Raw genomic sequence first — 25,114 nt, 5'->3', positions numbered from 1 at the left:
TGCGATTTTATCCGATTCCGACGTTTCGGGACTATAAATTGGATGAAAACTGGCAAATTGCATCTGCTGTACCTCCGATCCGATGCGCGGTCCCGTGAGCCCCTAGATTGGAAGTACTGCACTATAGATATATTGGGTCCCGCAGGCATGGCTGGGATCGCATATAATACATTGTATGCAAAAGGACACTTGCCGATGTTTACGATTTGGACGATTTTCGTTTTCAACGATTAACGGCCATCGTCCAAATTGGCTTGCTATGTTAAACGAGGGTAAACCAACGATTAACGACCGCGGGGACGAGATCGTTCATATCGCTCATACACATCGGCAAGTGTGCAGGGCCCATTACACTGCAGGTACTGGACTATTGCAGCCTTTCCTGGGTATGTACTAGACCAGTGTTTCCCAACCCGGTCCTCATAGCCCACTTACAGTGCAGACACAAGGGATAGCCCTGCTTCAGCACAGGTGGTTAAACCAAACTGTCAGAGGTAATAATTAAGCCACCTGTGCACCTGGCCTGAGAGTGGGCTATGATGACAGGGTTCCGGTACCACTGTCCTAGACCATACACCTCTATGACAGTCCATACTGAACAAGGGGCGGCCCGGCACACCCTGCCCTAGAGTACGATGAGTCTGCTCAGCAGGTACAGTGTGAGCAAAGTGTTACTATGGTACATCTTTATGCATCCGATGACAACAAGTAACGGCTTCCATCCATCTAACAAGACGCTCTCACCTTTTCAAAGCATCAATAAGTAACATGTGCGAGTCTGGAACCTCTGGGAGCTGAAAGACAAGAGAATGCAACAATGACATCAGGCGACAAATGCAGTCATTTATTGGCCATTTAAAACCCTTGGTATATGTGAAGTCTTCTATTATGTCCCCCCTTTCCCTTCTCTGCACCCTACTATACATCTTAAGAAATTTTTTGTTTCGTGGTAAGCTTTGTGAGGTAGGCCTAAGTGTATTTTACACGCAGCCCCCAATCTGGCGCTAACATGGCTACAAACTGGATTCTGTGTTACTATACTCACCAATCTGGGGGCAAGCAGAGCGTGTAGGAACCGGGATGTAAAATACGGCCTCCGAAAGATGCTTTAAACAAGAAAAAAAGAGAACCAAAGAATCCGTGAAGGCGAGCTATGAACATGCCACATGTTTGTACAGTGGTCCTCATTCAGAGTTGTTCGCTCGTTGCCGATTTTCGCAACGGAGCGATTAAGTAAAAAATGTGCATGCGCATGGTACGCAGCGCGCATGCGCTAAGTATTTTACCACAAAACTTAGTAGATTTACTCACATCCGAAACTAAGAATTTTCATCATTGAAGTGATCGTAGTGTGATTGACAGGAAGTGGGTGTTTCTGGGCGGAAACTGACCGTTTTCTGTGAGTGTGCAGAAAAACGCAGGCGTGCCAGGATAAAATGCGGGAGTGTCTGGAGAAACGGGGGAGTGGCTGGCCGAACGCAGGGCGTGTTTGTGACGTCAAACCAGGAACGAAACGGCCTGAACTGATCGCAGTGTAGGAGTAAGTCTCGAGCTACTCAGAAACTGCTAAGAATTATTTATTCGCAATTCTGCTAATCTTTCGTTCGCAATTCTGCTAAGCTAAGATACACTCCCAGTAGGCGGCGGCCTAGCGTGTGCAATGCTGCTAAAAGCAGCTAGCGAGCGAACAACTCGGAATGAGGGCTAGTAAACAAGCACATATGGAAAAATTGGATTACTGATGCTAGAAAAATCTAAATTGCAAAACTTAGCAAAATCGAAAAGAAAAAAAATAGGAATTTACTACCTACCGGTAATTCTTTATCTCGTAGTCCGTAAGGGAATACTGGGATGGTATCAGTACCATGGGGTATAGAATGGGTCCATTGGAGCCTTACCACTTTAAGAAATCTTCAGTGTGTGCTGGCTCCTCCCCTCTATGCCCCTCCTGCAGACTCAGTCTAGGAAAACTGTGCCCCGAGGAGACGGACATACTTTGAGAGAAGGAAAATAGACAAAAATAGCGGTGAGGCAACGATCCAACACACAATAGTAACAAAGGATAGCAACGCTAACCAGAACAGGAACAGCAGACCCAAACAAGAACACTTACAACCAGGTAAGCAGAAACACGAAGCACTGAGGCAGGCGCCCAGTATCCACTACGGACTACGAGAAAAGGAATTACCGGTAGGTATTACATTCCTAGTTTCTCTAACATCCTAGGGGATATTGGGATGGTATTAGTACCATGGGGAAGTCCCAAAGCTCCCAGAATGGGTGGGAGAGTGCTGAGACCACTGCAAAACCGCCTGGCCAAACTGAAGGTCATCACCGGCCAAGGTATCAAACTTGTAGAACTTCACAAATGTGTTTGATCCAGACCAAGTAGCAGCACAGCATAACTGCAAAGCCGAGACTCCACGGGCAGCCGCCCACAAAGAACCCACCGACCTAGTGGAGTGGGCCTGAATAGAACTTTGCAGAGGCAACGCTGCCGAAGAGTAAGCCTATTGGATAGTCATCCTGATCCCACGAGCAATGGACTGCTTTGAAGCAGGACATCCAAAATTAGTGGCATCGTAAAGGACAAAATGCGAGTCAGTCTTTCTGTGATAAGCAGTCCTCTTGACGTAAATCTTCAAAGCCCGAACCACATCCAGGGACTTCGGAGTAACCGATGTCAGACACCACTGGAACCACAATCGGCAGATTGATGTGAAAAGCCGACACCACCTTCGGCAAAAACTGCGGGCGAGTCCTGAGCTCCGCCCTATCCTCGTGAAAAATCAAATAAGGGCTCTTACAGGATAAGGCACCAAATTCCGACACAGAGACCAATGCAAGCTACGTGACAGTCTTCCAAGTCAAGAATTTCAAGTCCACCCTGTGTAATGGTTCAAACCAATCTGATTGGAAAAAAGTCAGGACCAAATTGAGATCCCAAGGAGCCGTGGGAGGAACAAATGGTGGCTGAATGCGAAGGACACCTTTTAAGAAAGTCTGTAGCTCCGGAATCACAGCCAACTGTCTCTGGAAGAATATGGACAAAGCAGATATCTGAACTTTGATGGAGTCTAACCGTAGGCCCAAATCCACACCTGCCTGCAAGAAGAGCGGAAACGGCCAAGTTGAAATTCCACAGTAGATTATTTTCTTCCCTCACACCAAAAAACACATTTCTTCCAGATTCGGTGGTAATGCTACATGGTGACCTGCTTTCGGGCTTGGACCATACTCGAGACCACCCTGGAGGGAAGTACTTTTCTGGCTAGAATCTCCCTTTCAACTTCCATGCCGTTAAACGTAGGCGCAGCAAGTCTGGATAGACGAACGGCCCTTGCTGGAGAAGATCTTTTCAAAGCGGCAGAGGCCAGGGCTCGTCGAGGGACATGGTTAGGTGGTCCGCATACCAAGCTCGACGAGGCCAATCCGGGGCAATCAGAATTGCATGAACGCATTCCCTTTTAAGTCTTTTTAGAACTCTAGAAAAGAGAGAAATTGGAGTGAATAGATGTATGAACTGGTGAGTCCACAGTGCCGGCAGAGCGTCCACTGCTGCAGCCTGCAGATCCCTCATCCTGGAACAGTAGCGACGCAGCTTCTTGTTGAGCAGAGAAGCCATCATGTCTATCAGTGGCAGCCCCACCGATGAACCAGCTGTTGAAACACCTGAGGGTGAAGGCCCTATTTCCCTGGGTGTATTTCGTGTCTGCTGAGGAAGTCCGCTTCCCAGTTGTCCACTCCCAGAATAAATACAGCCGACAGGGCCCTCGAGTTGAATTCCGCCCAGAGGAGTATCCTGGACACCTCTCGCATGGCGGCCCTGCTTTTTGTTCCTCCCTGTCGATTTATGTACGCCACAGCCGTGGCGTTGCACGACTGGACCTGTATGGCTTGATGTTGGAGGAAAGAGGAGGCTTGTAAATTGCCCTGAGTTCCAGAATGTTTATTGGAAGGGAAGACCCCTGACTCGACCACCTTCCTTGGAACTGAGCCCCTTGGGTCACAGCACCCCACCCACGGACACTCGCATCTATTGTCAACAGAATCCAAGACTGGATTCCGAACTGTTGACCCTCTACCAGGTGAGAGATCTGCAACCACCATAACAGGGAAATCCTCGCTTTTGGTGAGAGGGATATCCTCTGGTGCATATGCAAATGCGATCCAGACCATCTGTCCAGAAGGTCCAGTTGAAATGGATGGGCATGAAATCTTCCATACTGAATTGCCTTGTAGGAGGCCACCATCAAGAAGGTCCAACAGACTGAGTAGAATGGGCGTTAATAGCAGCAGGAGCTGGTGGTACAGCCTGTCCATAAGCTTGTGCAATCACCATTCCAATCCATCTGGCCAGGGTTTGCTTATTCACAGGCCAGCCACATTTGTGAAAACCAGAGTGTACAATAAGGGAATATGACCTCCTGATAGAGGCAGTCCTCTCCACGTATACACGGAGAGCCTGTACCACATCCAAAGACCGCTCTTTAGAGGACAAACCAGAAGAGATGAAGGCCGGAACCACAATCTCTTGGTTAAGGTGAAAAGATGACACCACCTTAAGTAAATAACCGGGGCGAGTTCTAAAAACTGCCCGGTCACAGTGAAATATCAGGAAGGGTGGACGGCAGGGAAAAAAAAGCCTAGGTTTGACACCCTTCTAGCAGAGACAATAGCCAGTAGGAACAGGACCTTGATCATGAGCCATTTAAGGTCAACTGAATGGAGACTCTTGTAGGGCATTCAGGACAACAGACAGATCCCATGGAGCCACAGGAGGGACATAGGGAGGCTGAATCCGTAAAACACCCTGAGTGAAAGATTGAAAGTTAGAAATAGAAGCATTTTTTCTCTGAAACCACACCGACAAGACAGATATATGAACCTTGAGGGAGGGCAGACTAAGGCCTAAGTCCAGGCCTTGTTGCAAAAAAGCCAGAAGTCTGGAAGTTTTGAATTTGTATGCATCATAATTCTTAGCAGTACACCAGGTGAAGTAATAATTCCAGACCCTGTAACATATCCGTGCAGATGCCAGTATTCGAGCCTTTAGCATAGTTTGGATAACCGCCTCAGAGAATCCTTTGGCCCTCAGGAGTGATGCTTCAAGAGCCACGCCTTCAAAGCCAGTCTGGCCAGGTCCGGGTAGACACAGGGGCCCTGAACGAGGAGGTCTGGGCGTTGAGGAAGTAGAAGAGGACGCTCCATCGGCAGACCCTGCAGGTCTGATAACCAATGCCATCTGGGCCACGCTGGAGCAACTAGAAGTAGTATTCCGCCTTCTTGTTTAAACTTCCGTAGTGACACTGGAGGGAACACATACGGCAGCCGAAAGTTCCATGGAGTTGCCAGTGCATCCACGAACGCTGCTTGAGGATCCCTGGTTCTTGATCCGAAGACCGGAACTTTGTGATAGTGTCGAGACGCCATCAGATCTACATCTGGTAGGCCCCATTTGTCCCCTAGGAGTTGAAAGACTTCCTGATGAAGACTCCACTCCCCGGCATGCACGTCCTGACGACTGAGAAAATCCGCTTCCCAGTTGAGGACCCCCGGAATGAACACTGCCGATATTGCTGGCAGATGGCGTTCCGCGCAACAAAGGTTTTTTGACACTTCCATCATTGTCAAGCGGCTTCGAGTGCCTCCTTCATGGTTTATGTATGCCACCGTGGTGGTGCTGTCCGACCGTACTTGAACAGGCCTGTTTTTTTAACAGAGGCAGGGCGAGAGACAAAGCATTGAACACTGCCCGCAATTCCAGAATGTTTATTGGTAGGAGTGATCCCTCCTTGGTCCACCAACCCTGGAAAGAGTGTTGCTCCAACACCGCACCCCAGCCCCTCAGACTGGCATTCGTGGTCAGTTGGACCCAGTTGGGGATCCAGAAGGGACGGCCCCTGCTTAACTGCTGGTCCTGTAGCCACCAGGTCAGTGATAGACCAATCTCCTGAGTCAAGGAGATCATGTGAGACCTGATCCGATGAGGTAGGCCGTCCCACTGGGAAAGGGTTAACCTCTGCTAAGGACGGGAATGAAATTGAGCGTACTCTACCATGTCGAAAGCCGACAGCATCAGGCCTAGTACTTGCATCACAGAGTGTATCGACACTCTTGGGCGAGAGAGAAAGTATCATATCCTGTCCTGAAGCTTCAGGACCTTCTCTGGAGACAGAAACAGCCATTGACTGTGTGTCCCCAGCAGTGCCCCCAGGTGCACCATGCTCCGAGCAGGCACCAGCGAGTTTTTCCAGTTGATGAGCCATCCGTGGGCTTGTAGGAAGTTTACCGTCAGTTGCAGATGACTGAGGAGGACATCGTGGGAGTTTGCCAGGATCAGCAAGTCGTCCAGATACGGCAGGATCCATACTACCTGGCGACGGAGATGAGCCGTCATCACGGCCATAACCTTGGTGAAGATCCGAGGGGCCGTGGCCAGTCCAAACGGCAGAGCCTGGAACTGATAGTGAAGCCTGCCAATAGCAAACCGCAGACATTGCGGATGCGATATGGCAATAGGTATATGCAGGTAAGCATCTTGTATATCCAGGGATACCATATAATCTCCGGGTTCCATGGCCAGTACAATTGAGCGCAGTGTTTCCATACAGAACTTGGATACTCTCACAAACTTGTTTAGTGATTTGAGGTGGAGTATAGGCCAGAAAGACCCATTGGGTTTCAGTACTAGAAACAGGGTCGAGTAATATCCTCTGCCTCTCTGGGATAGAGGTACCGGCACCACCACTCCTGTATCCAAGAGGGAACTCGCAACCATTTGTAGAGCTTGCGCCTTTAACGGATCCGAAGGGATAACCGTTGTGCAGAACAGGCGAGTGGGACGCCTCATGAAAGAGACTGCGTACCCGTGAGAGACAACTTCTCACAACCATGTGTCTGAAGTGGTCTTAAACCAGACCTGGGTGAAACCGCAGAAGTCGGCCTTCCAGCCTGGGATCCCCTAGGGGGAGGCCTGTCCCGTCATGCAGCAGGCTTGTCGTGTTTAGAAGCAGGCTGATAGGCGTCCCAGGATGATTTAGCCTTGGGTTTTGGACGCACAAGATTGTCTCAGGTATGCCTGACCTTTTGCTTTCCCCATCAGCGTTACAGAACCAGCAGACCGCGGCAGCAGTGAGAGCTGTCCGCGGTCAGTGAATGAGGGAAATCCGCAGAGCAGGAACTCACTGCTAGCGGTTAGCGGAAGCTAACCGCAGGAGAGGGGGTGGGGAGCAGCAGCGTGCAGCGGGTGTATCAGGGGAAGCCGCGGCAGCTGCAAGCTGTCAGCAGCAGCACACTCTGCTAGCTAACCGTGGGAGCGGCGGCGGGCGCCCATCGGCGGCAGCCTGGCTGGCCGCACATAGTTAAATAAAACAAAGTCCCCACACAGCGGGGCGGCAGCATGAGCTGACCACCCTGATTCCCTCAGCAATGTCACAGCAAGGAAGCGGCGGCAGCGTGAGCTGCCTGACCGCTCATAACCTGTGTCCATAGGAGGCTATGACGGGGCTTTTCTTCTTAAGCTCTGTCCAGCTCCATTTTACACACTCTGGCTGAAATCAGCTCTGTTGATTTTGGTCTATGGCGGTGCTCCTCTCCTGAGCGCCGACAAGCCAAGTGCTGCAGTCTCCACAATCCCGGACCCAAGCTTCTTAATAAACTGGGAAGGGATTGAGTGTAAAAAATAAAATAAAAAAATGAAAATCTTGTAAAAAATAGAAGTAAAGCGTGGAGAATCCTCCACGTGTGCCTTCCCTGGTTGAGGCACAAAAAACACTGAGGTACTTTGGGAGTATGGAGGGGGTGGAGGGCTACTAATTTAAATATTTAAATGTGCCTATTTCCGCTAACGCCCCGACCATATCCCAAGAGTACTCCAGTGACCCCAGTGGATGAAAAAGAAATATCGTTGGTACACACCGGCCGACGGGCCAGCGAAATATCAGTCATTCAACAGAACGGCCAGTGTGTCCCCAGCTTAAGTCATAAGACCACATCTGTGCCCTCCTGTAAGAACAGAAGTCAACAGAGCCCAGTACTGTAGGTTAAATAGAAATTATAGTCACAGCAGCCAATGGAGGTATAGAGGAAGAGAACACTGACCTTTTATAGGGAGATTTAAAGTGCCCAATCTCTTATACTATACCTTAATACCCCAATGTTCCCTTGGGGTGAAAATCTCATTTCTGATACTTATACCTGACAGTGATTCTATTTGTAGTATAGTTTATAGCTACAAATGGTGCGCTTAGCTACATTGTAATTGTTTCAATGACAAATTATTTTTAGGTGTAGTATATGAGATTAATTCTCCATCCACCTGCATATATAACCAGGCTAGAAATGGGCACAGCCAGAAGAACCCGTAGACAGAGCTCATCCACATATACAGAGCTGCACAAAGTATTTCAGAGATGAGCTGATCTTTTACCAGGTGCTGATGTGTGCTTCAGAAGATTGTGTGAGGACAGGGCTGCAAGTGATAATGTGTAATGCATGTGAGGAGGGGCAGCAGGAAGCCACAGACTGAGAGTTATATAGTGGGAGGAGCAGGGTCCCCAGCAGCACAGAGTATATCAGGAGATGAGTGATTTGTCAGTGAGGGGTGGGCTGCATGTAACAGGGGCAGTGACATGATGTGAGGAGGGGAATGGAGGCAGCAGGAAACCACAGACTGAGAGTTATATAATGGGAGGAGCATTGTCCCCCAGCAGCACAGAGTATATCAGGAGATGAGTGATGTGTCAGTGAGGACAGGGTTGCATGTGACAGGGGCAGTGACATGATGTGAGGTGGGAATGGAGGCAGCAGGAAGCCACAAACTGAGAGTTATATAGTGGGAGGAGCAGGGTCCCCAGCAGCACAGAGTATATCAGGAGATGAGTGATTTGTCAGTGAGGGCTGGGCTGCATGTAACAGGGGCAGTGACATGATGTGAGGAGGGGAATGGAGGCAGCAGGAAACCACAGACTGAGAGTTATATAATGGGAGGAGCAGTGTCCCCCAGCAGCACAGAGTATATCAGGAGATGAGTGATTTGTCAGTGAGGACAGGGCTGCATGTGACAGGGGCAGTTACATGATGTGAGGAGGGGAATGGAGGCAGCAGGAAGCCACAGACTAAGAGTTATATAGTGGGAGGAGCAGGGTCCCCAGCAGCACAGAGTATATCAGCAGAAGAGTGATATGTCAGTGAGGACAGGGCTGCATGTGACAGTGACATGATGTGAGGAGGGGAATGGAGGCAGCAGGAAACCACAGACTGAGAGTTATATAGTGGGAGGAGCAGAGTCCCCAGCAGCACAGAGTATATCAGGAGATGAGTGATGTGTCAGTGAGGACAGGGCTGCATGTGACAGGGGCAGTGACATGATGTGAGGAGGGGAATGGAGGCAGCAGGAAGCCACAGACTGAGAGTTATATAGTGGGAGGAGCAGGGTCCCCAGCAGCACAGAGTATATCAGGAGATGAGTGATGTGTCAGTGAGGACAGGGCTGCATGTGACAGGGGCAGTGACATGATGTGAGGAGGGGAATGGAGGCAGCAGGAAGCCACAGACTGAGAGTTATATAGTGGGAGGAGCAGGGCCCCCAGCAGCACAGAGTATATCAGGAGATGAGTGATGTTTCAGTGAGGACAAGGCTGCATGTGACAGTGACATGATGTGAGGAGGGGAATGGAGGCAGCAGGAAGTCACAGCCTGAGAGTTTTATAGTGGAAGGAGCAGGGTCCCCAACAGCACACAATAGTGATGATAAAGCTTCTGACATACATGTACAGTAATATCAATGTTTTAAATACAACAATCTTGTTGGGGGGATTTTAATCCAAGAAAAATGCCACAAGCACCACAGAAAAGTGAAACTAGGAGTGTAAACAAAGCCCTAATTACCTGGCTTCCATTACACTGGCTGGGATCTTGCCTGTATTCTCATATATTCGTACAGCTTTCTCCACATCATGCTGTGCCTGAGACTGGGTCTGCAGAGGTGAGCAGCAGAGACACTACTGATAATGGCTGAACACTCTGACGGTCACACACTGACATTTGGTGTAAGCACCGCCCCAAGTGGGTTTTGCCGAGCAAAAAGTCAACAAATGTTTGACTAATCACTTTAATAAAAAAAAAATACGTCACCAAGAAACACTTTTAGCCGATACACAATTGCAATTCGAGTCAAGTGGACCAACATTTTATAGAACTCAAATCTATAATCTAGAACACTGGTTCTCAAACTAGGTCCTCAGGACCCCACACGGTTCTTGTTTTGCAGGTCACCGGTAGATTTTTAAAATGTGACAGTTGGTGATGCACAGTGCAGCTGCGGGGTGACATGGAAAACGTGAACCGTGTGGGGTCCTGAGGACAGAGTTTGAGAACCACTGATCTAGAACCACTTGATACTGTTGGCCTAAACATAGTCATTCAATACACACAGTGAATCTACATTTATACTACCTACTGTAGTGCTACGTTTCTATTATCTGAACTGGATCTCTTGATTAGGTCTGGGTGCCGTTTCATTTTGGAGTATGACCCGTTTAACAATTATCCCTTTAATAATGATTTTTACTAAAAATGATGGCAAAATATAGAACCAGAGGATTTTATTGTACTCTCCGTAAAATCTGTTTCTTTTAATCCATTCGGGGACACTGCTGTGTCTTGGGGTATAGAGGGACTGATGCTGGAGGTGGTACTCCTAGGCTAAGTACATCTTCCCTCTTTTCTGTTGGTGGAACCCTGACCTTTGCCTGGATATTGACCTTGTCTGTTGTTGGAACCCTGACCTATGGCTGGATACTGGCCTTGTATATTAGCCACCTAACCCGAGTTCTGCCTGGAGACTGATTTTATCTGCTAGCTGCCAGCTTTAACATTACTCTGGATGCTGACCTCGCTTACTATCAGCCTGATCCAACATCTGCCTCCTTGGGAAACTGAGAACTGGTAAGCATACTGTGCTCTATGGGGAAGGGAACTGCTATAGGTGAAGGCTGCATGTACCCATTTTTAGGGTAGTAATCCCAGGTCGTATCTTTGGCTTCACACTCCTCTTTTGACATCACAACATGCTGTGAGTCTGAAAGGGTGAATGGCAGCCATGCTTGTCAGCCCTCCAGAGAGATTTTCAAAAGGAGATAATGATCTGCAGGTGGAGAGCTGAGAAAAATGCTAAAAGGGGGCTTACTGTAACCTGTGATTTAAAGGGGAAAAAGCCCTTCTATTGCTGCTTTATGATCATCCCTCTTACTAATATGACACAAAATAAGCAATAAATATAGACAGGTTGCTCTTCTATACCTGGTCTTTTTCTGATCCTGCTGAAAGGTCCTCATACAAGCCCATGTCTTCAATGGAAACCTGACAACAGATACACAATGCATACAGTGTGAATGACTATAATATAACAAAACCACAACTACAAACAAACTCCAGGTTGGCACCTTCATGTCTGCAAGTCGGGTCTTGGCCAGCGTGATGTACTCCATCAGCAAAGGGCGGAATTTGGTTGGCACAAATGGTGGATGGAGAATATGTACCTGAAAGGATTTGGAAAAACGTATGGGAACGTGTAGTGTGCAGCACAATAAAATAAGGGGCGGATATAAAGAGAAAGAGTCCTCCAAACGACAGAACAGAACATCTCACCTTTAAGTACTGTGGTGATTCATACGGTACCAGGTCAGAGAGGAACTTTAACAAGAAAACCAGGGACTTCTTGGTGGCGCCCTGGTGTGAGCTGGCAGCGCCAAAAGTGCACTAAAACACAGAACACTTCTTCTGATAAATGATTCTATTCTGATATCCCACAGAAAGAGCCAAACACACGCCATTCTCAAACAGAAACTTGCTGACCTTGAACCACTCCATGTATGACACGAATGCAGCAGGACCTTCAAGCGCTGCTTGCCGGGCAATGAGAAAGGCCGTAATTAAATACTCCAGCTCGTAACTTTCAAAGGCTTGTGACAGTAGACGGCCCAAAAGATCTGGCGCAAAGCAAGAGCGACAAAAACAAACTGGGTTGATGAACTTATTTCAAAAAGTCCCATCTCATATTGGTCAAGGTTTTAACTTTTCTAGCTTCTAGGTGAGCTTTGCTGGCGAGGGACATCAGGGCAGCGTATAAACATCACGCTCTACGGTAGCCTCCTCACCTTTCACCAGCCGCTGTGCCTCAGACTGGCAAATAACAAGGCAGGAGACGCAGGTGAGAACATGGTGCCAGTTCACCTCCTGTGTGTCCAACACTTTCTCTATGTGCGAAGTCAACTTTTCAGGGCTCAGCAAAACAAACAGCTGTTTGGAAACAAAAAAAGAGAATTGGGATTGTGGTCATCTTGTGGATAAAATGAGGCGAGCACTTATTTCATTTATATTTTTTTGCTTTCAGTCTCCAGCTTTCTAACATGATGAGATATACCCTATCGGGGAGCTGCGGACAGGGAGATTTTGCATGTATAAAACACACACAGACTGACCAGGGGCGATGACATCATTACTCCTATACGATGCCCAGTGCATTCACACGTGTGCCCTGACATCACACATACGATGGCTAAGTAAGCTCGCAGGACAGGGGAGGCTTTACAATAAGATGGTGTCCTCAATAGCGTTCAAGGCGGGGGCTGCAGCAAGTAGCATTTTCTTCTTTCACCAGCTTCCCCAATTATGGGATTAAAGTGCCCGTCCCAGCTCTAGTATAGTACATCCCTACAGCTGGGGCCTCTAAGAACTGAGAACGTGCAACCAACAGTGGTGCCTCAGCCTGCCCCAGTGGTGCCACAGCCTGCCCCAGCTGTAATATGGCTCTGGTGACACTTACAAAGAACGAATGAAAAAATAAAATAAAACTGAATTACTGAAGATACTGCCAACAAGAAAGTACTGTCCTGTGTTCACACTGAGGGCCTGATTCCGAACTGTCGGAAACAAATTATCGGCAGACTGCACGTGCTCCAAGGTACTTTTGCGATGCTGCTGGCAGTGAGGATTTCTTAGTACAGTGATTGATAGAAAGTGACCGTTTGGGAAGGGGGGGGGAGACGGACGGACAGGAAGTGGTGTTTTTCAGGCCGCTTCCCTGCCAAAGCTGCGAACACGTACGTAGAAGAAAAATGGTGGAGGCGTCGCTACTGCCGCTGCCAGTCTGCTTGACCAGAGACTGGGGGAGTTGATCTTCCACGCTTCTGCTTCAATGCTGTGTATGAGTACGCAAATGCCGAGGACGCTTTTCTTTATTTTTTTAGACGGCTACGGTGGGCGTCTCTATTCTTTTCTGGGCGGCTGCTTCATGAGCAATGATAAGTCCGCAGGATGAAAAAATTGTAGCTTCGCAGGCATTTGCGCACAAAGCGGAATCAGACCCAGAGTACCCTACATGATGGGGATATAGGATGGAAGAGCAAAGGTTTTGTATTTATTTTAAGTGCCAAAGTCTTACTGGAGGCTGTACATCCCCCTCTTCCAGTACCCCCTATAGGATGAAAGAAGAATAAACCACTCTATGGGATAGAAGCACTATCTGCACAGGACCTCGGTGACATGAAATTCTGCCCCCACACTCACTCTGCGGTACAGGTCTGTGAGCAGTGGGCAAGTCTTCACAAAACTCCAAGTGCCCTGGAACCGAATGGCATCAGATGCTACAACAAAGCACAACACAAACACCTGATTAGACAAGGACACAACAAGACACAACCATCTGCTGAAAGATCAGGCTAATTAAATGACAATTAGCATAAAATAAAAAAATATTCACACTCAAGTGCATATATTACAGATAAACCTTCATTTATTTTTTCCAATACACCAAACTCCACCTAAGTAGAGGCTGCAGGGGTCTTTCATAGTAACCTCTGGCAGATGTAAATCCACATGGTCTTCTGTCCATAAATTTACAGTACAAATTCAATGTGTTTGTGCACAAGGATTTGTTATTGTGGGAGGCAGATAACGGACATCTGTATTCCCCTAACCAGTGTACTCAGCTACACACTTCAGTTGCCAATGCTCTGCAAGCAAAACCTTTCACTAAACATTATGCAGACTGTAAAACCGAATCCAACCCCGTAAACTGTATAGCAGAAAAACAAAACTATGAAGTGTCCATATAATACAACTCAACGAGTGATATCCTTGTTGTCACTCGTTACGAATAATCGATGGTATTCCAGCCAATCAGCTCCTGTCATGTGTTTGAAAAATGACAAGACCTGATTGGCTGGAGCACCACTGATCATATGTAACAAGTGATAACAAGAATATCACTCGTTGCTAAATCTGCCCCTTAATCCGAAATGTATACTACGAGATGATAACTCATTGGCTAGCTAAGGCTTTATGATAAAATCATGGACCGGGCGAGGGTCTTAATGTGCCACCATTATTAGTAAATCTACCATGTATCGGCAATTCATCAATCGAAACAGGTAGTCGGATCTCATAAGTGCAAGGAACAGCCCTGTTTTGGTTCATTACGTTATACATGCCTTGATGTACTGTAGGTCCCTAGAGGAAAACACCATCCATTCTATTCACACTAGTTTCTATTTTCTTTCTTCAAGTCCCTTTGTTTTAATCAACCTTGCCAGCAACATCAGGAAGGTTTATGGCAAATGAATGGTGAAGGGCTTAAAAAGGCAAATTACGCCCTGTTCTTGAATGTTGCATTCTTTCATATTGTATTTTAATTACATACCGGTAAATCCTTTTCTCGTAGTCCATAAGGGATATTGGGGAATTAGTACGATGGAGTATAGATGGGGTCCAAAGGAGCCGGTGCACTTTAAATTTCTTCCCTGGGTGTGCTGGCTCCTCCCCTCTATGCCCCCTCCCACAGGCAGTTATAGGATAAAACGTGCCCGAAGGAGAATGGACATACTTGAGAGAAGGAACATAACAAGGAGTGCGGAGATTCACACACCAGCACACCAATAACATAAAACAACCAGCAACGGCTGGCAACCAAACAGCAACAGCTGAACAGGTAAACTCATATAGAAGAAACAACCTGCAGAAAAGTAAACGCACTGAGGCGGGCGCCCAATATCCCTTATGGACTACGAGAAAAGGATTTACCGGTAGGTAATTAAAATCCTATTTTCTCTAGCATCCATAAGGGATATTGGGGGAATTAGTACGATGGGGACGTCCCAAAGCTTCCAGAACGGGCGGGAATGTGAGGAGACATCTGCAGCACCGTCTGCCCAAACTGGGTATCCTCTTTGGCCAGGGTATCAAACTGGTAGAACTTCACAAAAGTGTTCTTCCCCGACCAGTAGCAGCTCAGCATAGTTGCAAGGCCGAGACTCCACGGACAGCCACCCAGGAAGACCCCACTGATCACGTAGAGTGGGCCTTAGGAGACTGTGGAACAGGTAAAGCTGCTGACACATTGGCCTGTTGGATAGTAAGCCTAAGCCAACGAGCAATGGACTGCTTAGAAGCAGGGCAACCCTTTTTCTGCGCATCATAGAGCACGAACAAGGAATCCGTCTTTCTGATCCGAGCTGTTCTCTTGATATAGATCTTCAAGGAACGCACAGCATCCCGTGCCTCCGGAGGAGCAGAAATTGCAGAACCTGACGTAACCGCAATAGGTTGATTCAAGTGGAACGCAGAGACGACCTTCGTCAGGAACTGCTGCCTAGTTCTGAGCTCCACTCTGTCCTCGTAAAAGACCAAGTAGGGACTTTTACACGATAAGGCCGCCAATTCTGAGACACGCCTAGCAGAAGCCAGGGCTAGTACCATCACCGTCTTACACGTGAGGTACTTGTCTTCTACCGTCATCAGAGGTTCAAACCAGGAGGACTGTAGAAATTCCAACACTACATTCAAGTCCCAGGGTGCCGTGGGCAGCACAAAAGGAGGTTGTATGTGGAGTACCCCTTACAAGAAGGTCTGAACTTCTAGCAACACTGTCAACTTCTTCTGGAAGAAAATTGAGAGCGCTGAAATCTGGACCTTAATGGAACCCAGATGTAAGCCCTTATCCACACCAGCCTGCAGGAAACATAAAAAATGTCCCAAATGGAACTCTGCAGGCGGATACGTGCGTTTCTCGCACCAAGAGACATATCTTCTCCAGATATGATGATAGCGTTTTGACGTCACAGGCTTCCTGGCCTGAACCATGGTAGCAATAACCTTTTTGAAAAGGCCTTCGTGAGCTAGGATGTTCCGCTCAACTTCCATGCCGTCAAACGAAGTCGCCGTAAGTCCGTGAAGACGAACGGCCCTTGTTGAAGAAGATCTCTACTCATTGGCAGAGGCCAAGGATCTTCGACGGACAAGTCCAGAGTATCCGCGTACCACGCCCTCTGAGGCCAATCAGAATTACCTGGACTCTGATTCCTGATTTGCTTTAGCACCCTTGGGATCAAAGGAATTGGAGGAAGCAGGTAGACCAGCCGGTAAGGCTAGGGCGACGTCAGTGCATCTACTTCCCCTTGCCTGAGGGTTCCTGGTTCATGAGCAATACCAGTGAAGCTTCTTGTTGAGTCGAGAAGCCATCATGTCTATTTGTGGGCAGCCCCAAAAGTCAATGATCTGCTGAAACACCTGATGGTGGAGCCCCCACTCTTCTGGGTGGAGATCGTGACAACTCAGGAAGTCCGCTTCCCAGTTGTCCACTCCCGGAATGAAGATTGCGGAAATTGCTCTTGCATTTGTTTCTGCCCAGAGGAGTATCTTTGACACCTCTCGCATGCAGGCGACTGCTTTTTGTCCCTCCTTGTCGATTTATGTAAGCCACCGCCGTGGCATTGTCCGACTGAACCTGGATCGCGCAATCCTTGAGTAGCGGAGAGGCTTGAAGCAGAGCATTGTAGATCGCCCGAAGTTCCAGAATGTTGATTGGAAGTAGGGCTTCTTGGGCTGACTACCTGCCCTGGAACTGAGCCCCTTGGGTGACAGCTCCCTATCCTCTCAGATTTGCATCTGTCGTGAGGAGGATCCAACCCTGAATCCCGAAACTTCGACCTTCCAGTAGGTTTGAGGACTGTAGCCACCAGAGGAGGGAAGTCCTGGCCTGAGGTGACAGCCGAATTATCCGGTGCATCTGAAGATGTGAGCCGTACCACTTGCTCAGGAGATCCCATTGAAATGTTCTGTCATGGAACCTTCTGTACTGAATCGGCTCGTATAAGGCTACCATTTTCCCCAACAATCTTATGCAAAGATGGATGGATATTCGAGTAGGCCCTAGAACCATTCGGACTATCTCCTGGAGTGTTCTCGCTTTGTCCTCTGGGAGGAACACCTTCTGAGCCACAGTATCCAGTAACATTCCCAGGAACAGGAGCCGCTGAGTTGGCTCCAGGTGGGACTTCTGTAAATTGAGGATCCACCCATGGTGTGATAGAAGCTGAAAAGTGCGGTCTATATGGAGCAATAAAAGCTCCCTGGATCTCGCTTTTATCAAGAGATCGCCCAGGTAAGGGACAATATTGACCCCCTGGACCCGGAGCGTAGTAGAGTAGTAACCCTTTCCCTGTTGTTGTAGTGGCACTGAAACAATGACTTGGGACTGAGCCAACTTTAGGATGGCCTGTTGCAGCGTAACTCGTGTATCCTCCAAAGCTGGTAAGTTTGATTTGAAAAATCATTGGGGAGGAGCGTCATCAAACTTCAGCTTGTAGCCCACAGAAATTAGATACTTTACCCAGGTATCCTGGCAGGAGCTTTCCCAGATGCGGCTGAAGTGACGCAGCCGAGCTCCAATCTCGAGATCCCCTCGGGGTGGGTGGGCACCGTCATGCTGAGGCCTTAGTGGAAGCTGAACTGGTGCTCTGTTCCTGAGAACGGTTGCTGGTTTTTTTGTCTTACCTCTGGTGCCTCTAGCCGCATTGGAGGCACCTCTGGCGCTAGATCTAAATCTGTTAGACCGAAAGGACTGGGCAGACGGGCCCGGGTAGGAACGTCTAGCCGGCGGGGCCCCAGAGGAGAGAAACGTGGATTTCCCCACAGTATCCAATTCAACCCCGAAGAGCCAATCCCCCGAAAAAGGAAAAGACTCTACACTGCGCTTGGACTCTGCGTCCACTATCCACTGACGCAACCACAAAGCTCTGCGCGCCGACACTGCCATAGCAGTGGTCCTAGCATTAATATTGCCTATCTCTTTAAGAGAGTCGCACAGGACGCGTGCAGTGTCTTGAATGTGTTTTAGGAGAGTCACTGTAGTGACCAGAGGCATATCCCTCAAGAGGCCCTCTTGAATTTGAGTAGCCCACGTATGAATGGCATGAGTCATCCAGCAAGCCGCCATGATCGGTCTTTGTGATATACCAGCCGCTGTGTAGATAGACTTCAGCGTAGTCTCTATTTTTCTATCCCCAGGGTCCTTTATGGTAAAGAAACCCGGAGCTGGCAGTACTGCCTTTTTAGATAGGCGAGAGACTGATACGTCTACAGCCGGGGGTTCTTCCCAGAGTTTCCTGCCTTCAGGAGCAAATGGGAAAGTGTGCAAAAACCGTTTTGTCACTTGGTATTTCTTAGCTGGAATTTTCCAGGATAACTTAAACAGGTCATCCAGCTCTTCAAAATCAGGGAAAGTGACACTGAGGGGTATATTTACTAAAATTCGTATTTTTCCGAATGAGGTTAAAGTTCAATCACGAATGACATCGAAAGTGTAAAATTGCAACTTTTTGAATTTATTACGACTAATTTACTAAGCTGTCGTATTCTGCATTTTCGTATTTACCGATGTCGATGTAATTCGTATTTTTTGGCAGTGTTTTACGGGAGTGAATTGTAAAACACTGCCGACTTTAACACAATGAATCTCAGCCGGATCTGTGTGATCCGTGCTGGGCTTCATTGTGCACCTTTCGTAAAAAATAAAACATTGTTAAATTTTTTTTTTTTTAAATGCGTGGGAGCCCCCTCCTAAGCAAAACCAGCCCCGGGCTCATTGAGCCGGTCCTGGTTGAAAAAATATGGGGAAAAAATTGACCGGGGTTCCCCCATATTTAATCAACCAGCACCGGGCTCTGCGCCTGGTCATGGTTCCAAACATACGGGGGACAAAAAGCGTATGGGTCCCCCGTATTTCTGAAACCAGCACCGGGCTCCACTAGCCAGATACATAATGCCACAGCCGGGGGACACTTTTATATTGGTCCCTGCGGCCCTGGCATTACATACCCAACTAGTCACCCCTGGCCGGGGTACCCTGGAGGAGTGGGGACCCCTTCAATCAAGGGGTCCCCCCCTCCAGCCACCCAAGGGCCAGGGGTGAAGCCCGAGGCTGTCCCCCCCATCCAAGGGCGGCGGATGGGGGGCTGATAGCCTTTTTGACAAAATTTGAATATTGTTTTTAGTAGCAGTACTACAAGTCCCAGCAAGCCTCCCCCGCAAGCTGGTACTTGGAGAACCACAAGTACCAGCATGAGGGGGAAAACCGGGCCCGCTGGTACCTGTAGTAGTACTACTACTAAAAAAATAAAACAGGACACACACACCTTGAAAGTAAAAGTTTATTACATACATCCACACCTCCAAACATACATACTTACCTATGTTCACACGAGGGTCGGTCCTCTTCTCCATGTAGAATCCATGGGGTACCTGTTGGAAAAATTATACTCACATAATCCAGTGTAGATCGGTCCTCTTCTGTGCTATTTGTAATCCACGTACTTTGCAAAATAAAAAAACGGACACCCGACCACGCACTGAAAGGGGCCCCATGTTTTCACATGGGACCCCTTTCCCCGACTGCCAGGAACCCCCCCTGACTTCTGTCTAAGAGGGTTCCTTCAGCCAATCAGGGAGCGCCACGTCGTGGCACCCTCCTGATTGGCTGTGTGCTCCTGTAGTGTATGTCAGGCAGCACACGGCAGTGATACAATGTAGCGCCTATGCGCTCCATTGTAACCAATGGTGGGAACTTTGTGGTCAGCGGTGAGGTTACTTTCGGTCAACCGCTGACCACAAAGTTCCCACCATTGGTTACAATGGAGCGCATAGGCGCTACATTGTATCACTGCCGTGTGCTACCTGACATACACTACAGGAGCACACAGCCAATCAGGAGGGTGCCACGACGTGGCGCTCCCTGATTGGCTGAAGGAACCCTCTTAGACAGAAGTCAGGGGGGGTTCCTGGCAGTCGGGGAAAGGGGTCCCATGTGAAAACATGGGGCCCCTTTCAGTGCGTGGTCGGGTGTCCGTTTTTTTATTTTGCAAAGTACGTGGATTACAAATAGCACAGAAGAGGACCGATCTACACTGGATTATGTGAGTATAATTTTTCCAACAGGTACCCCATGGATTCTACATGGAGAAGAGGACCGACCCTCGTGTGAACATAGGTAAGTATGTATGTTTGGAGGTGTGGATGTATGTAATAAACTTTTACTTTCAAGGTATGTGTGTCCTGTTTTTATTGGGGTATTTTTTTGTAGTAGTACTACTACAGGTACCAGCGGGCCCGGTTTCCCCCCGCATGCTGGTACTTGTGGTTCTCCAAGTACCAGCTTGCGGGGGAGGCTTGCTGGGACTTGTAGTACTGCTACTAAAAACAATATTCAAATTTTGTCAAAAAGGCTATCAGCCTCCCATCCGCCGCCCTTGGATAGGGGGGGACAGCCTCGGGCTTCACCCCTGGCCCTTGGGTGGCTGGAGGGGGGGGGACCCCTTGATTGAAGGGGTCCCCACTCCTCCAGGGTACCCCGGCCAGGGGTGACTAGTTGGGTATGTAATGCCAGGGCCGCAGGGACCAATATAAAAGTGTCCCCCGGCTGTGGCATTATGTATCTGGCTAGTGGAGCCCGGTGCTGGTTTCAGAAATACGGGGGACCCATACGCTTTTTGTCCCCCGTATTTTTGGAACCAGGACCAGGCGCAGAGCCCGGTGCTGGTTGATTAAATATGGGGGAACCCCGGTCACTTTTTCCCCCATATTTTTTCAACCAGGACCGGCACAATGAGCCCGGGGCTGGTTTTGCTTAGGAGGGGGGACCCTACGCATTTTTTTTTGGCAAATTTAACACTTTCCCACCCCTTCCCACTGATAAACATGCACAGATCTCATGGATCCGTGCTTGCCTATCAGAACACGGTAAAAAAAAAGCAGGTCTGTTTTATTTTAGCACTTTTTCACGATTTGTATTTTTTCACGGCAGTGTTTGGCTATTGTCGGCAGTGTTTGTGAATTACACTTTTTAGTAAATGACCGAGTTCTACCAAATTACAGGCGTATTTGACCGATGGTGTATTCATTCGTATTTTTTTTATTGGACTTCCAAAAAAATACGAATGCCCTCATCACTGCCGTGATTTGAGTTTAGTAAATTCCCGAGATGACACTTTGAAGAAAAAACACCATCTCGGACAAAATCGGCACCTTAGTAAATATACCCCTGAGTTTGTTCTGTGTTAAGAAAAACGACTGCTGTACTGCAGTGTCCTCTAGAGGGAGTTTTAACACGTCCCGTATAGCAAGAATGAGGGGCTCAATACCCTGTGCAGAAGGGGAATCCCCAGTAACAAGATCCAAGTCCCCCCCTCCTCCTGTATCTCCTCATCAGAGTCTGAGAGTAAAGCAGGTAACCCACATTTTAGTGGCCCTGATCTAGGGAGGAGGGACTGTCGAACATCTGCCCTTGCAGCCAGGTCTGCAACAGCCTACTGCAGTAGTTGAGTTTTCTGAGTATTTGAGATGACATATCTGACATCATGGATTTTATGGCACCTAGCCAGGAAGGCTCTTGACCCTCCCCCCCCCCCCCAGCCCCCTCACTGAGTTGTGAGGACTGGCTGCATTGTTCACATGATATGGAACCAGATGTAGAGGGAGAGAATTTGGTGTGACATACACTGCATAATTGGTGTTTTACCATGTTTACAGTAAACAACACTTACACACACAGACAAGTAATATAATAGCAAGCCTGCCCTTACTGTAAAAGAAACTGAAGAAAACTCTCTGGAGCTCCAGAGTGTGCATCCTCTCCTGAAGGCATTTTTTTTTAAACTGCCTGTGGGAGGGGGCATAGAGGGGTGGAGCCAGCACACCCAGTTGAAGAAATTTAAAGTGCACCGGCTCCTTTGTACCCTGTCTATACCCCATCGTACTAATTCCCCAATATCCCTTATGGATGCTAGAGAAATGTTGCTCAGCCACCGCTGTCTCCTTGCCCCCACACTAACCCTTTACCCCCAAAATTTTGGACATATACAGTAGACTTGTAGCAGCTGATGCAGAAGGGAACATACAGAGGTTTGCATCTTGAATGAATTAACGCTGCCCATGCACAGAAAGCCAACATACGTTTATATGCGTCTCTGCCTATATTATACACATATCAAACCTTCCGACCGGAGATGTGGAACGGAGTGTAAGGGGGCAGGAGTGCAGAATAACTCACAAGCGTATACATGCCTGATAGGAACTGGGGCCTGATTCAGCGATGGACACAAACGTTATTTTCTCACAGTTGAGCAATTCTCAGCGGTCTGCGCACGCATTTAAATCACACGGCGCATCTGCGGCGATGGTTTGCGACAGTGGTTACAGAGAAGACTTGTATAGCCACCGTCGGGCGTCTCTATACAAACCCAGGCAGCTGCGGCATTTGCATACATTCACACAGCCGCTGCATACACATTCGCAGGGTACAGCACTGTCTCAGGCCCTGTATCTTCTGCACCTACGTACTACAGAACAACCCTATTGCTACAGCTAATCAGAAGCAAAGTCTGCTCTGAGAGCCCAGTCTGCCATGCGAAATACCTTTCAGCTTTGGCTTGTAGGTGAGAGTCTGAGTCAGCGTGTGGACAAAGAAACCCTCCAGGGATTCTGGAATCAGACGAGCTCTGTACTGGGCAGCTTTATAGGCAATTAACCTGCAAGATAGAGAAATACAAACGCAGTATATACAGCATACATATATACTATTTGTATATAGCATTGCCACATCTGTAGGTCTTTCAAAGCAGATGTGACTAAGAAATCATTTTTCATACCAATGTCGCTCAGCTCCTGGCTTGTATGACTGATCGTTTGTCGCTTCGGAGAAAGAATCGAGTAGCCCTGAAACGGAACAGATCAATGATTGGAAACTAATCAGACAGTAGCTACGGCCGTAAAAAAAAATAATTTTAAAAACCCTAAAACTGATGGTACGCTGGGCTGGATCTTCAACAGATGCTTGATGTAACCAAGCAAATGCTAATTGTAGAACACCGCGGTCCCCACCCCTGCCAAAATCTTCTTTTTGTATGCAGTGAAATCACTGTAAACCCAACCAGCAGATCTCTCAGAAGTTACTAAACTTTGCACCACAGCAGAGGCAGCTATCTTCATGCGCTTCCCCAGACATTATATTAGCACAGGTGGTAAAAGGAAGCACTGAGGGTGGCGCAGCTTTGCCCTTCTGTAAAATAAGATTTTACTTACCGATAAATCTATTTCTCGGAGTCCGTAGTGGATGCTGGGGTTCCTGAAAGGACCATGGGGAATAGCGGCTCCGCAGGAGACAGGGCACAAAAAGTAAAGCTTTTCCAGATCAGGTGGTGTGCACTGGCTCCTCCCCCTATGACCCTCCTCCAGACTCCAGTTAGGTACTGTGCCCGGACGAGCGTACACAATAAGGGAGGATTTTGAATCCCGGGTAAGACTCATACCAGCCACACCAATCACACCGTACAACTTGTGATCTAAACCCAGTTAACAGTATGATAACAGCGGAGCCTCTGAAAGATGGCTTCCTTCAACAATAACCCGAATTAGTTAACAATAACTATGTACAATTATTGCAGATAATCCGCACTTGGGATGGGCGCCCAGCATCCACTACGGACTCCGAGAAATAGATTTATCGGTAAGTAAAATCTTATTTTCTCTATCGTCCTAGTGGATGCTGGGGTTCCTGAAAGGACCATGGGGATTATACCAAAGCTCCCAAACGGGCGGGAGAGTGCGGATGACTCTGCAGCACCGAATGAGAGAACTCCAGGTCCTCCTTAGCCAGAGTATCAAATTTGTAAAATTTTACAAACGTGTTCTCCCCTGACCACGTAGCTGCTCGGCAAAGTTGTAATGCCGAGACCCCTCGGGCAGCCGCCCAAGATGAGCCCACCTTCCTTGTGGAGGGGGCCTTTACAGATTTAGGCTGTGGCAGGCCTGCCACAGAATGTGCAAGTTGGATTGTGCTACAGATCCAACGAGCAATCGTCTGCTTAGACGCAGGAGCACCCATCTTGTTGGGTGCATACAATATAAACAACGAGTCAGATTTTCTGACTCCAGCTGTCCTTGCAATATATATTTTTAATGCTCTGACAACGTCCAGTAACTTGGAGTCCTCCAAGTCACTTGTAGCCGCAGGCACTACAATAGGCTGGTTCAGATGAAATGCTGACACCACCTTAGGGAGAAAATGCGGACGAGTCCGCAGTTCTGCCCTGTCCGAATGGAAAATCAGATATGGGCTTTTGTAAGATAAAGCTGCCAGTTCTGACACTCTCCTGGCCGAAGCCAGGGCTAGAAGCATGGTCACTTTCCATGTGAGATATTTCAAATCCACCTTCTTTAGTGGTTCAAACCAATGAGATTTTAGAAAGTCCAAAACCACATTGAGATCCCACGGTGCCACTGGAGGCACCACAGGAGGCTGTATATGTAGCACTCCCTTAACAAAGGTCTGGACTTCAGGGACTGAAGCCAATTCTTTTTGAAAGAAAATCGACAGGGCCGAAATTTGAACCTTAATAGATCCCAATTTGAGACCCATAGACAATCCTGATTGCAGGAAATGTAGGAATCGACCCAGTTGAAATTCCTCCGTCGGAGCACTCCGATCTTCGCACCACGCAACATATTTTCGCCAAATTCGGTGATAATGTTGCACGGTTACTTCCTTCCTTGCTTTAATCAAAGTAGGAATGACTTCTTCCGGCATGCCTTTTTCCTTTAGGATCCGGCGTTCAACCGCCATGCCGTCAAACGCAGCCGCGGTAAGTCTTGAAACAGACAGGGACCCTGCTGAAGCAAGTCCCTCCTTAGAGGTAGAGGCCACGGATCTTCCGTGATCATCTCTTGAAGTTCCGGGTACCAAGTCCTTCTTGGCCAATCCGGAACCACTAGTATCGTCCTT

General features: G+C 48.1%; 1 protein-coding gene across 3 annotated transcripts in view; it reads right to left on the bottom strand.

The window, feature by feature from the left end:
- The window catches only part of FANCA (FA complementation group A), a 179,777-nt gene that overhangs the window by 61,612 nt on the left and 93,051 nt on the right, over positions 1-25,114 (bottom strand). For all 3 annotated transcript variants that reach the window (XM_063945942.1, XM_063945940.1, XM_063945941.1), the window contains 11 exons: positions 22,983-23,049; positions 22,750-22,862; positions 13,573-13,649; positions 12,162-12,303; positions 11,860-11,993; positions 11,653-11,763; positions 11,448-11,543; positions 11,305-11,364; positions 9,892-9,980; positions 1,046-1,106; positions 745-794 (listed from right to left, as the gene is read on the bottom strand). In XM_063945942.1, coding sequence (XP_063802012.1) covers positions 745-794; positions 1,046-1,106; positions 9,892-9,980; positions 11,305-11,364; positions 11,448-11,543; positions 11,653-11,763; positions 11,860-11,993; positions 12,162-12,303; positions 13,573-13,649; positions 22,750-22,862; positions 22,983-23,049 — 1,000 coding nt within the window. The remainder of the gene's footprint in view (positions 1-744; positions 795-1,045; positions 1,107-9,891; positions 9,981-11,304; positions 11,365-11,447; positions 11,544-11,652; positions 11,764-11,859; positions 11,994-12,161; positions 12,304-13,572; positions 13,650-22,749; positions 22,863-22,982; positions 23,050-25,114) is intronic.

The sequence above is a fragment of the Pseudophryne corroboree genome, chromosome 11 (assembly GCF_028390025.1).
Source record: "Pseudophryne corroboree isolate aPseCor3 chromosome 11, aPseCor3.hap2, whole genome shotgun sequence".
In the NCBI taxonomy this organism is placed as follows: Eukaryota; Metazoa; Chordata; class Amphibia; order Anura; family Myobatrachidae; genus Pseudophryne; species Pseudophryne corroboree.
This window is presented reverse-complemented; position numbering and strand designations above follow the sequence as displayed.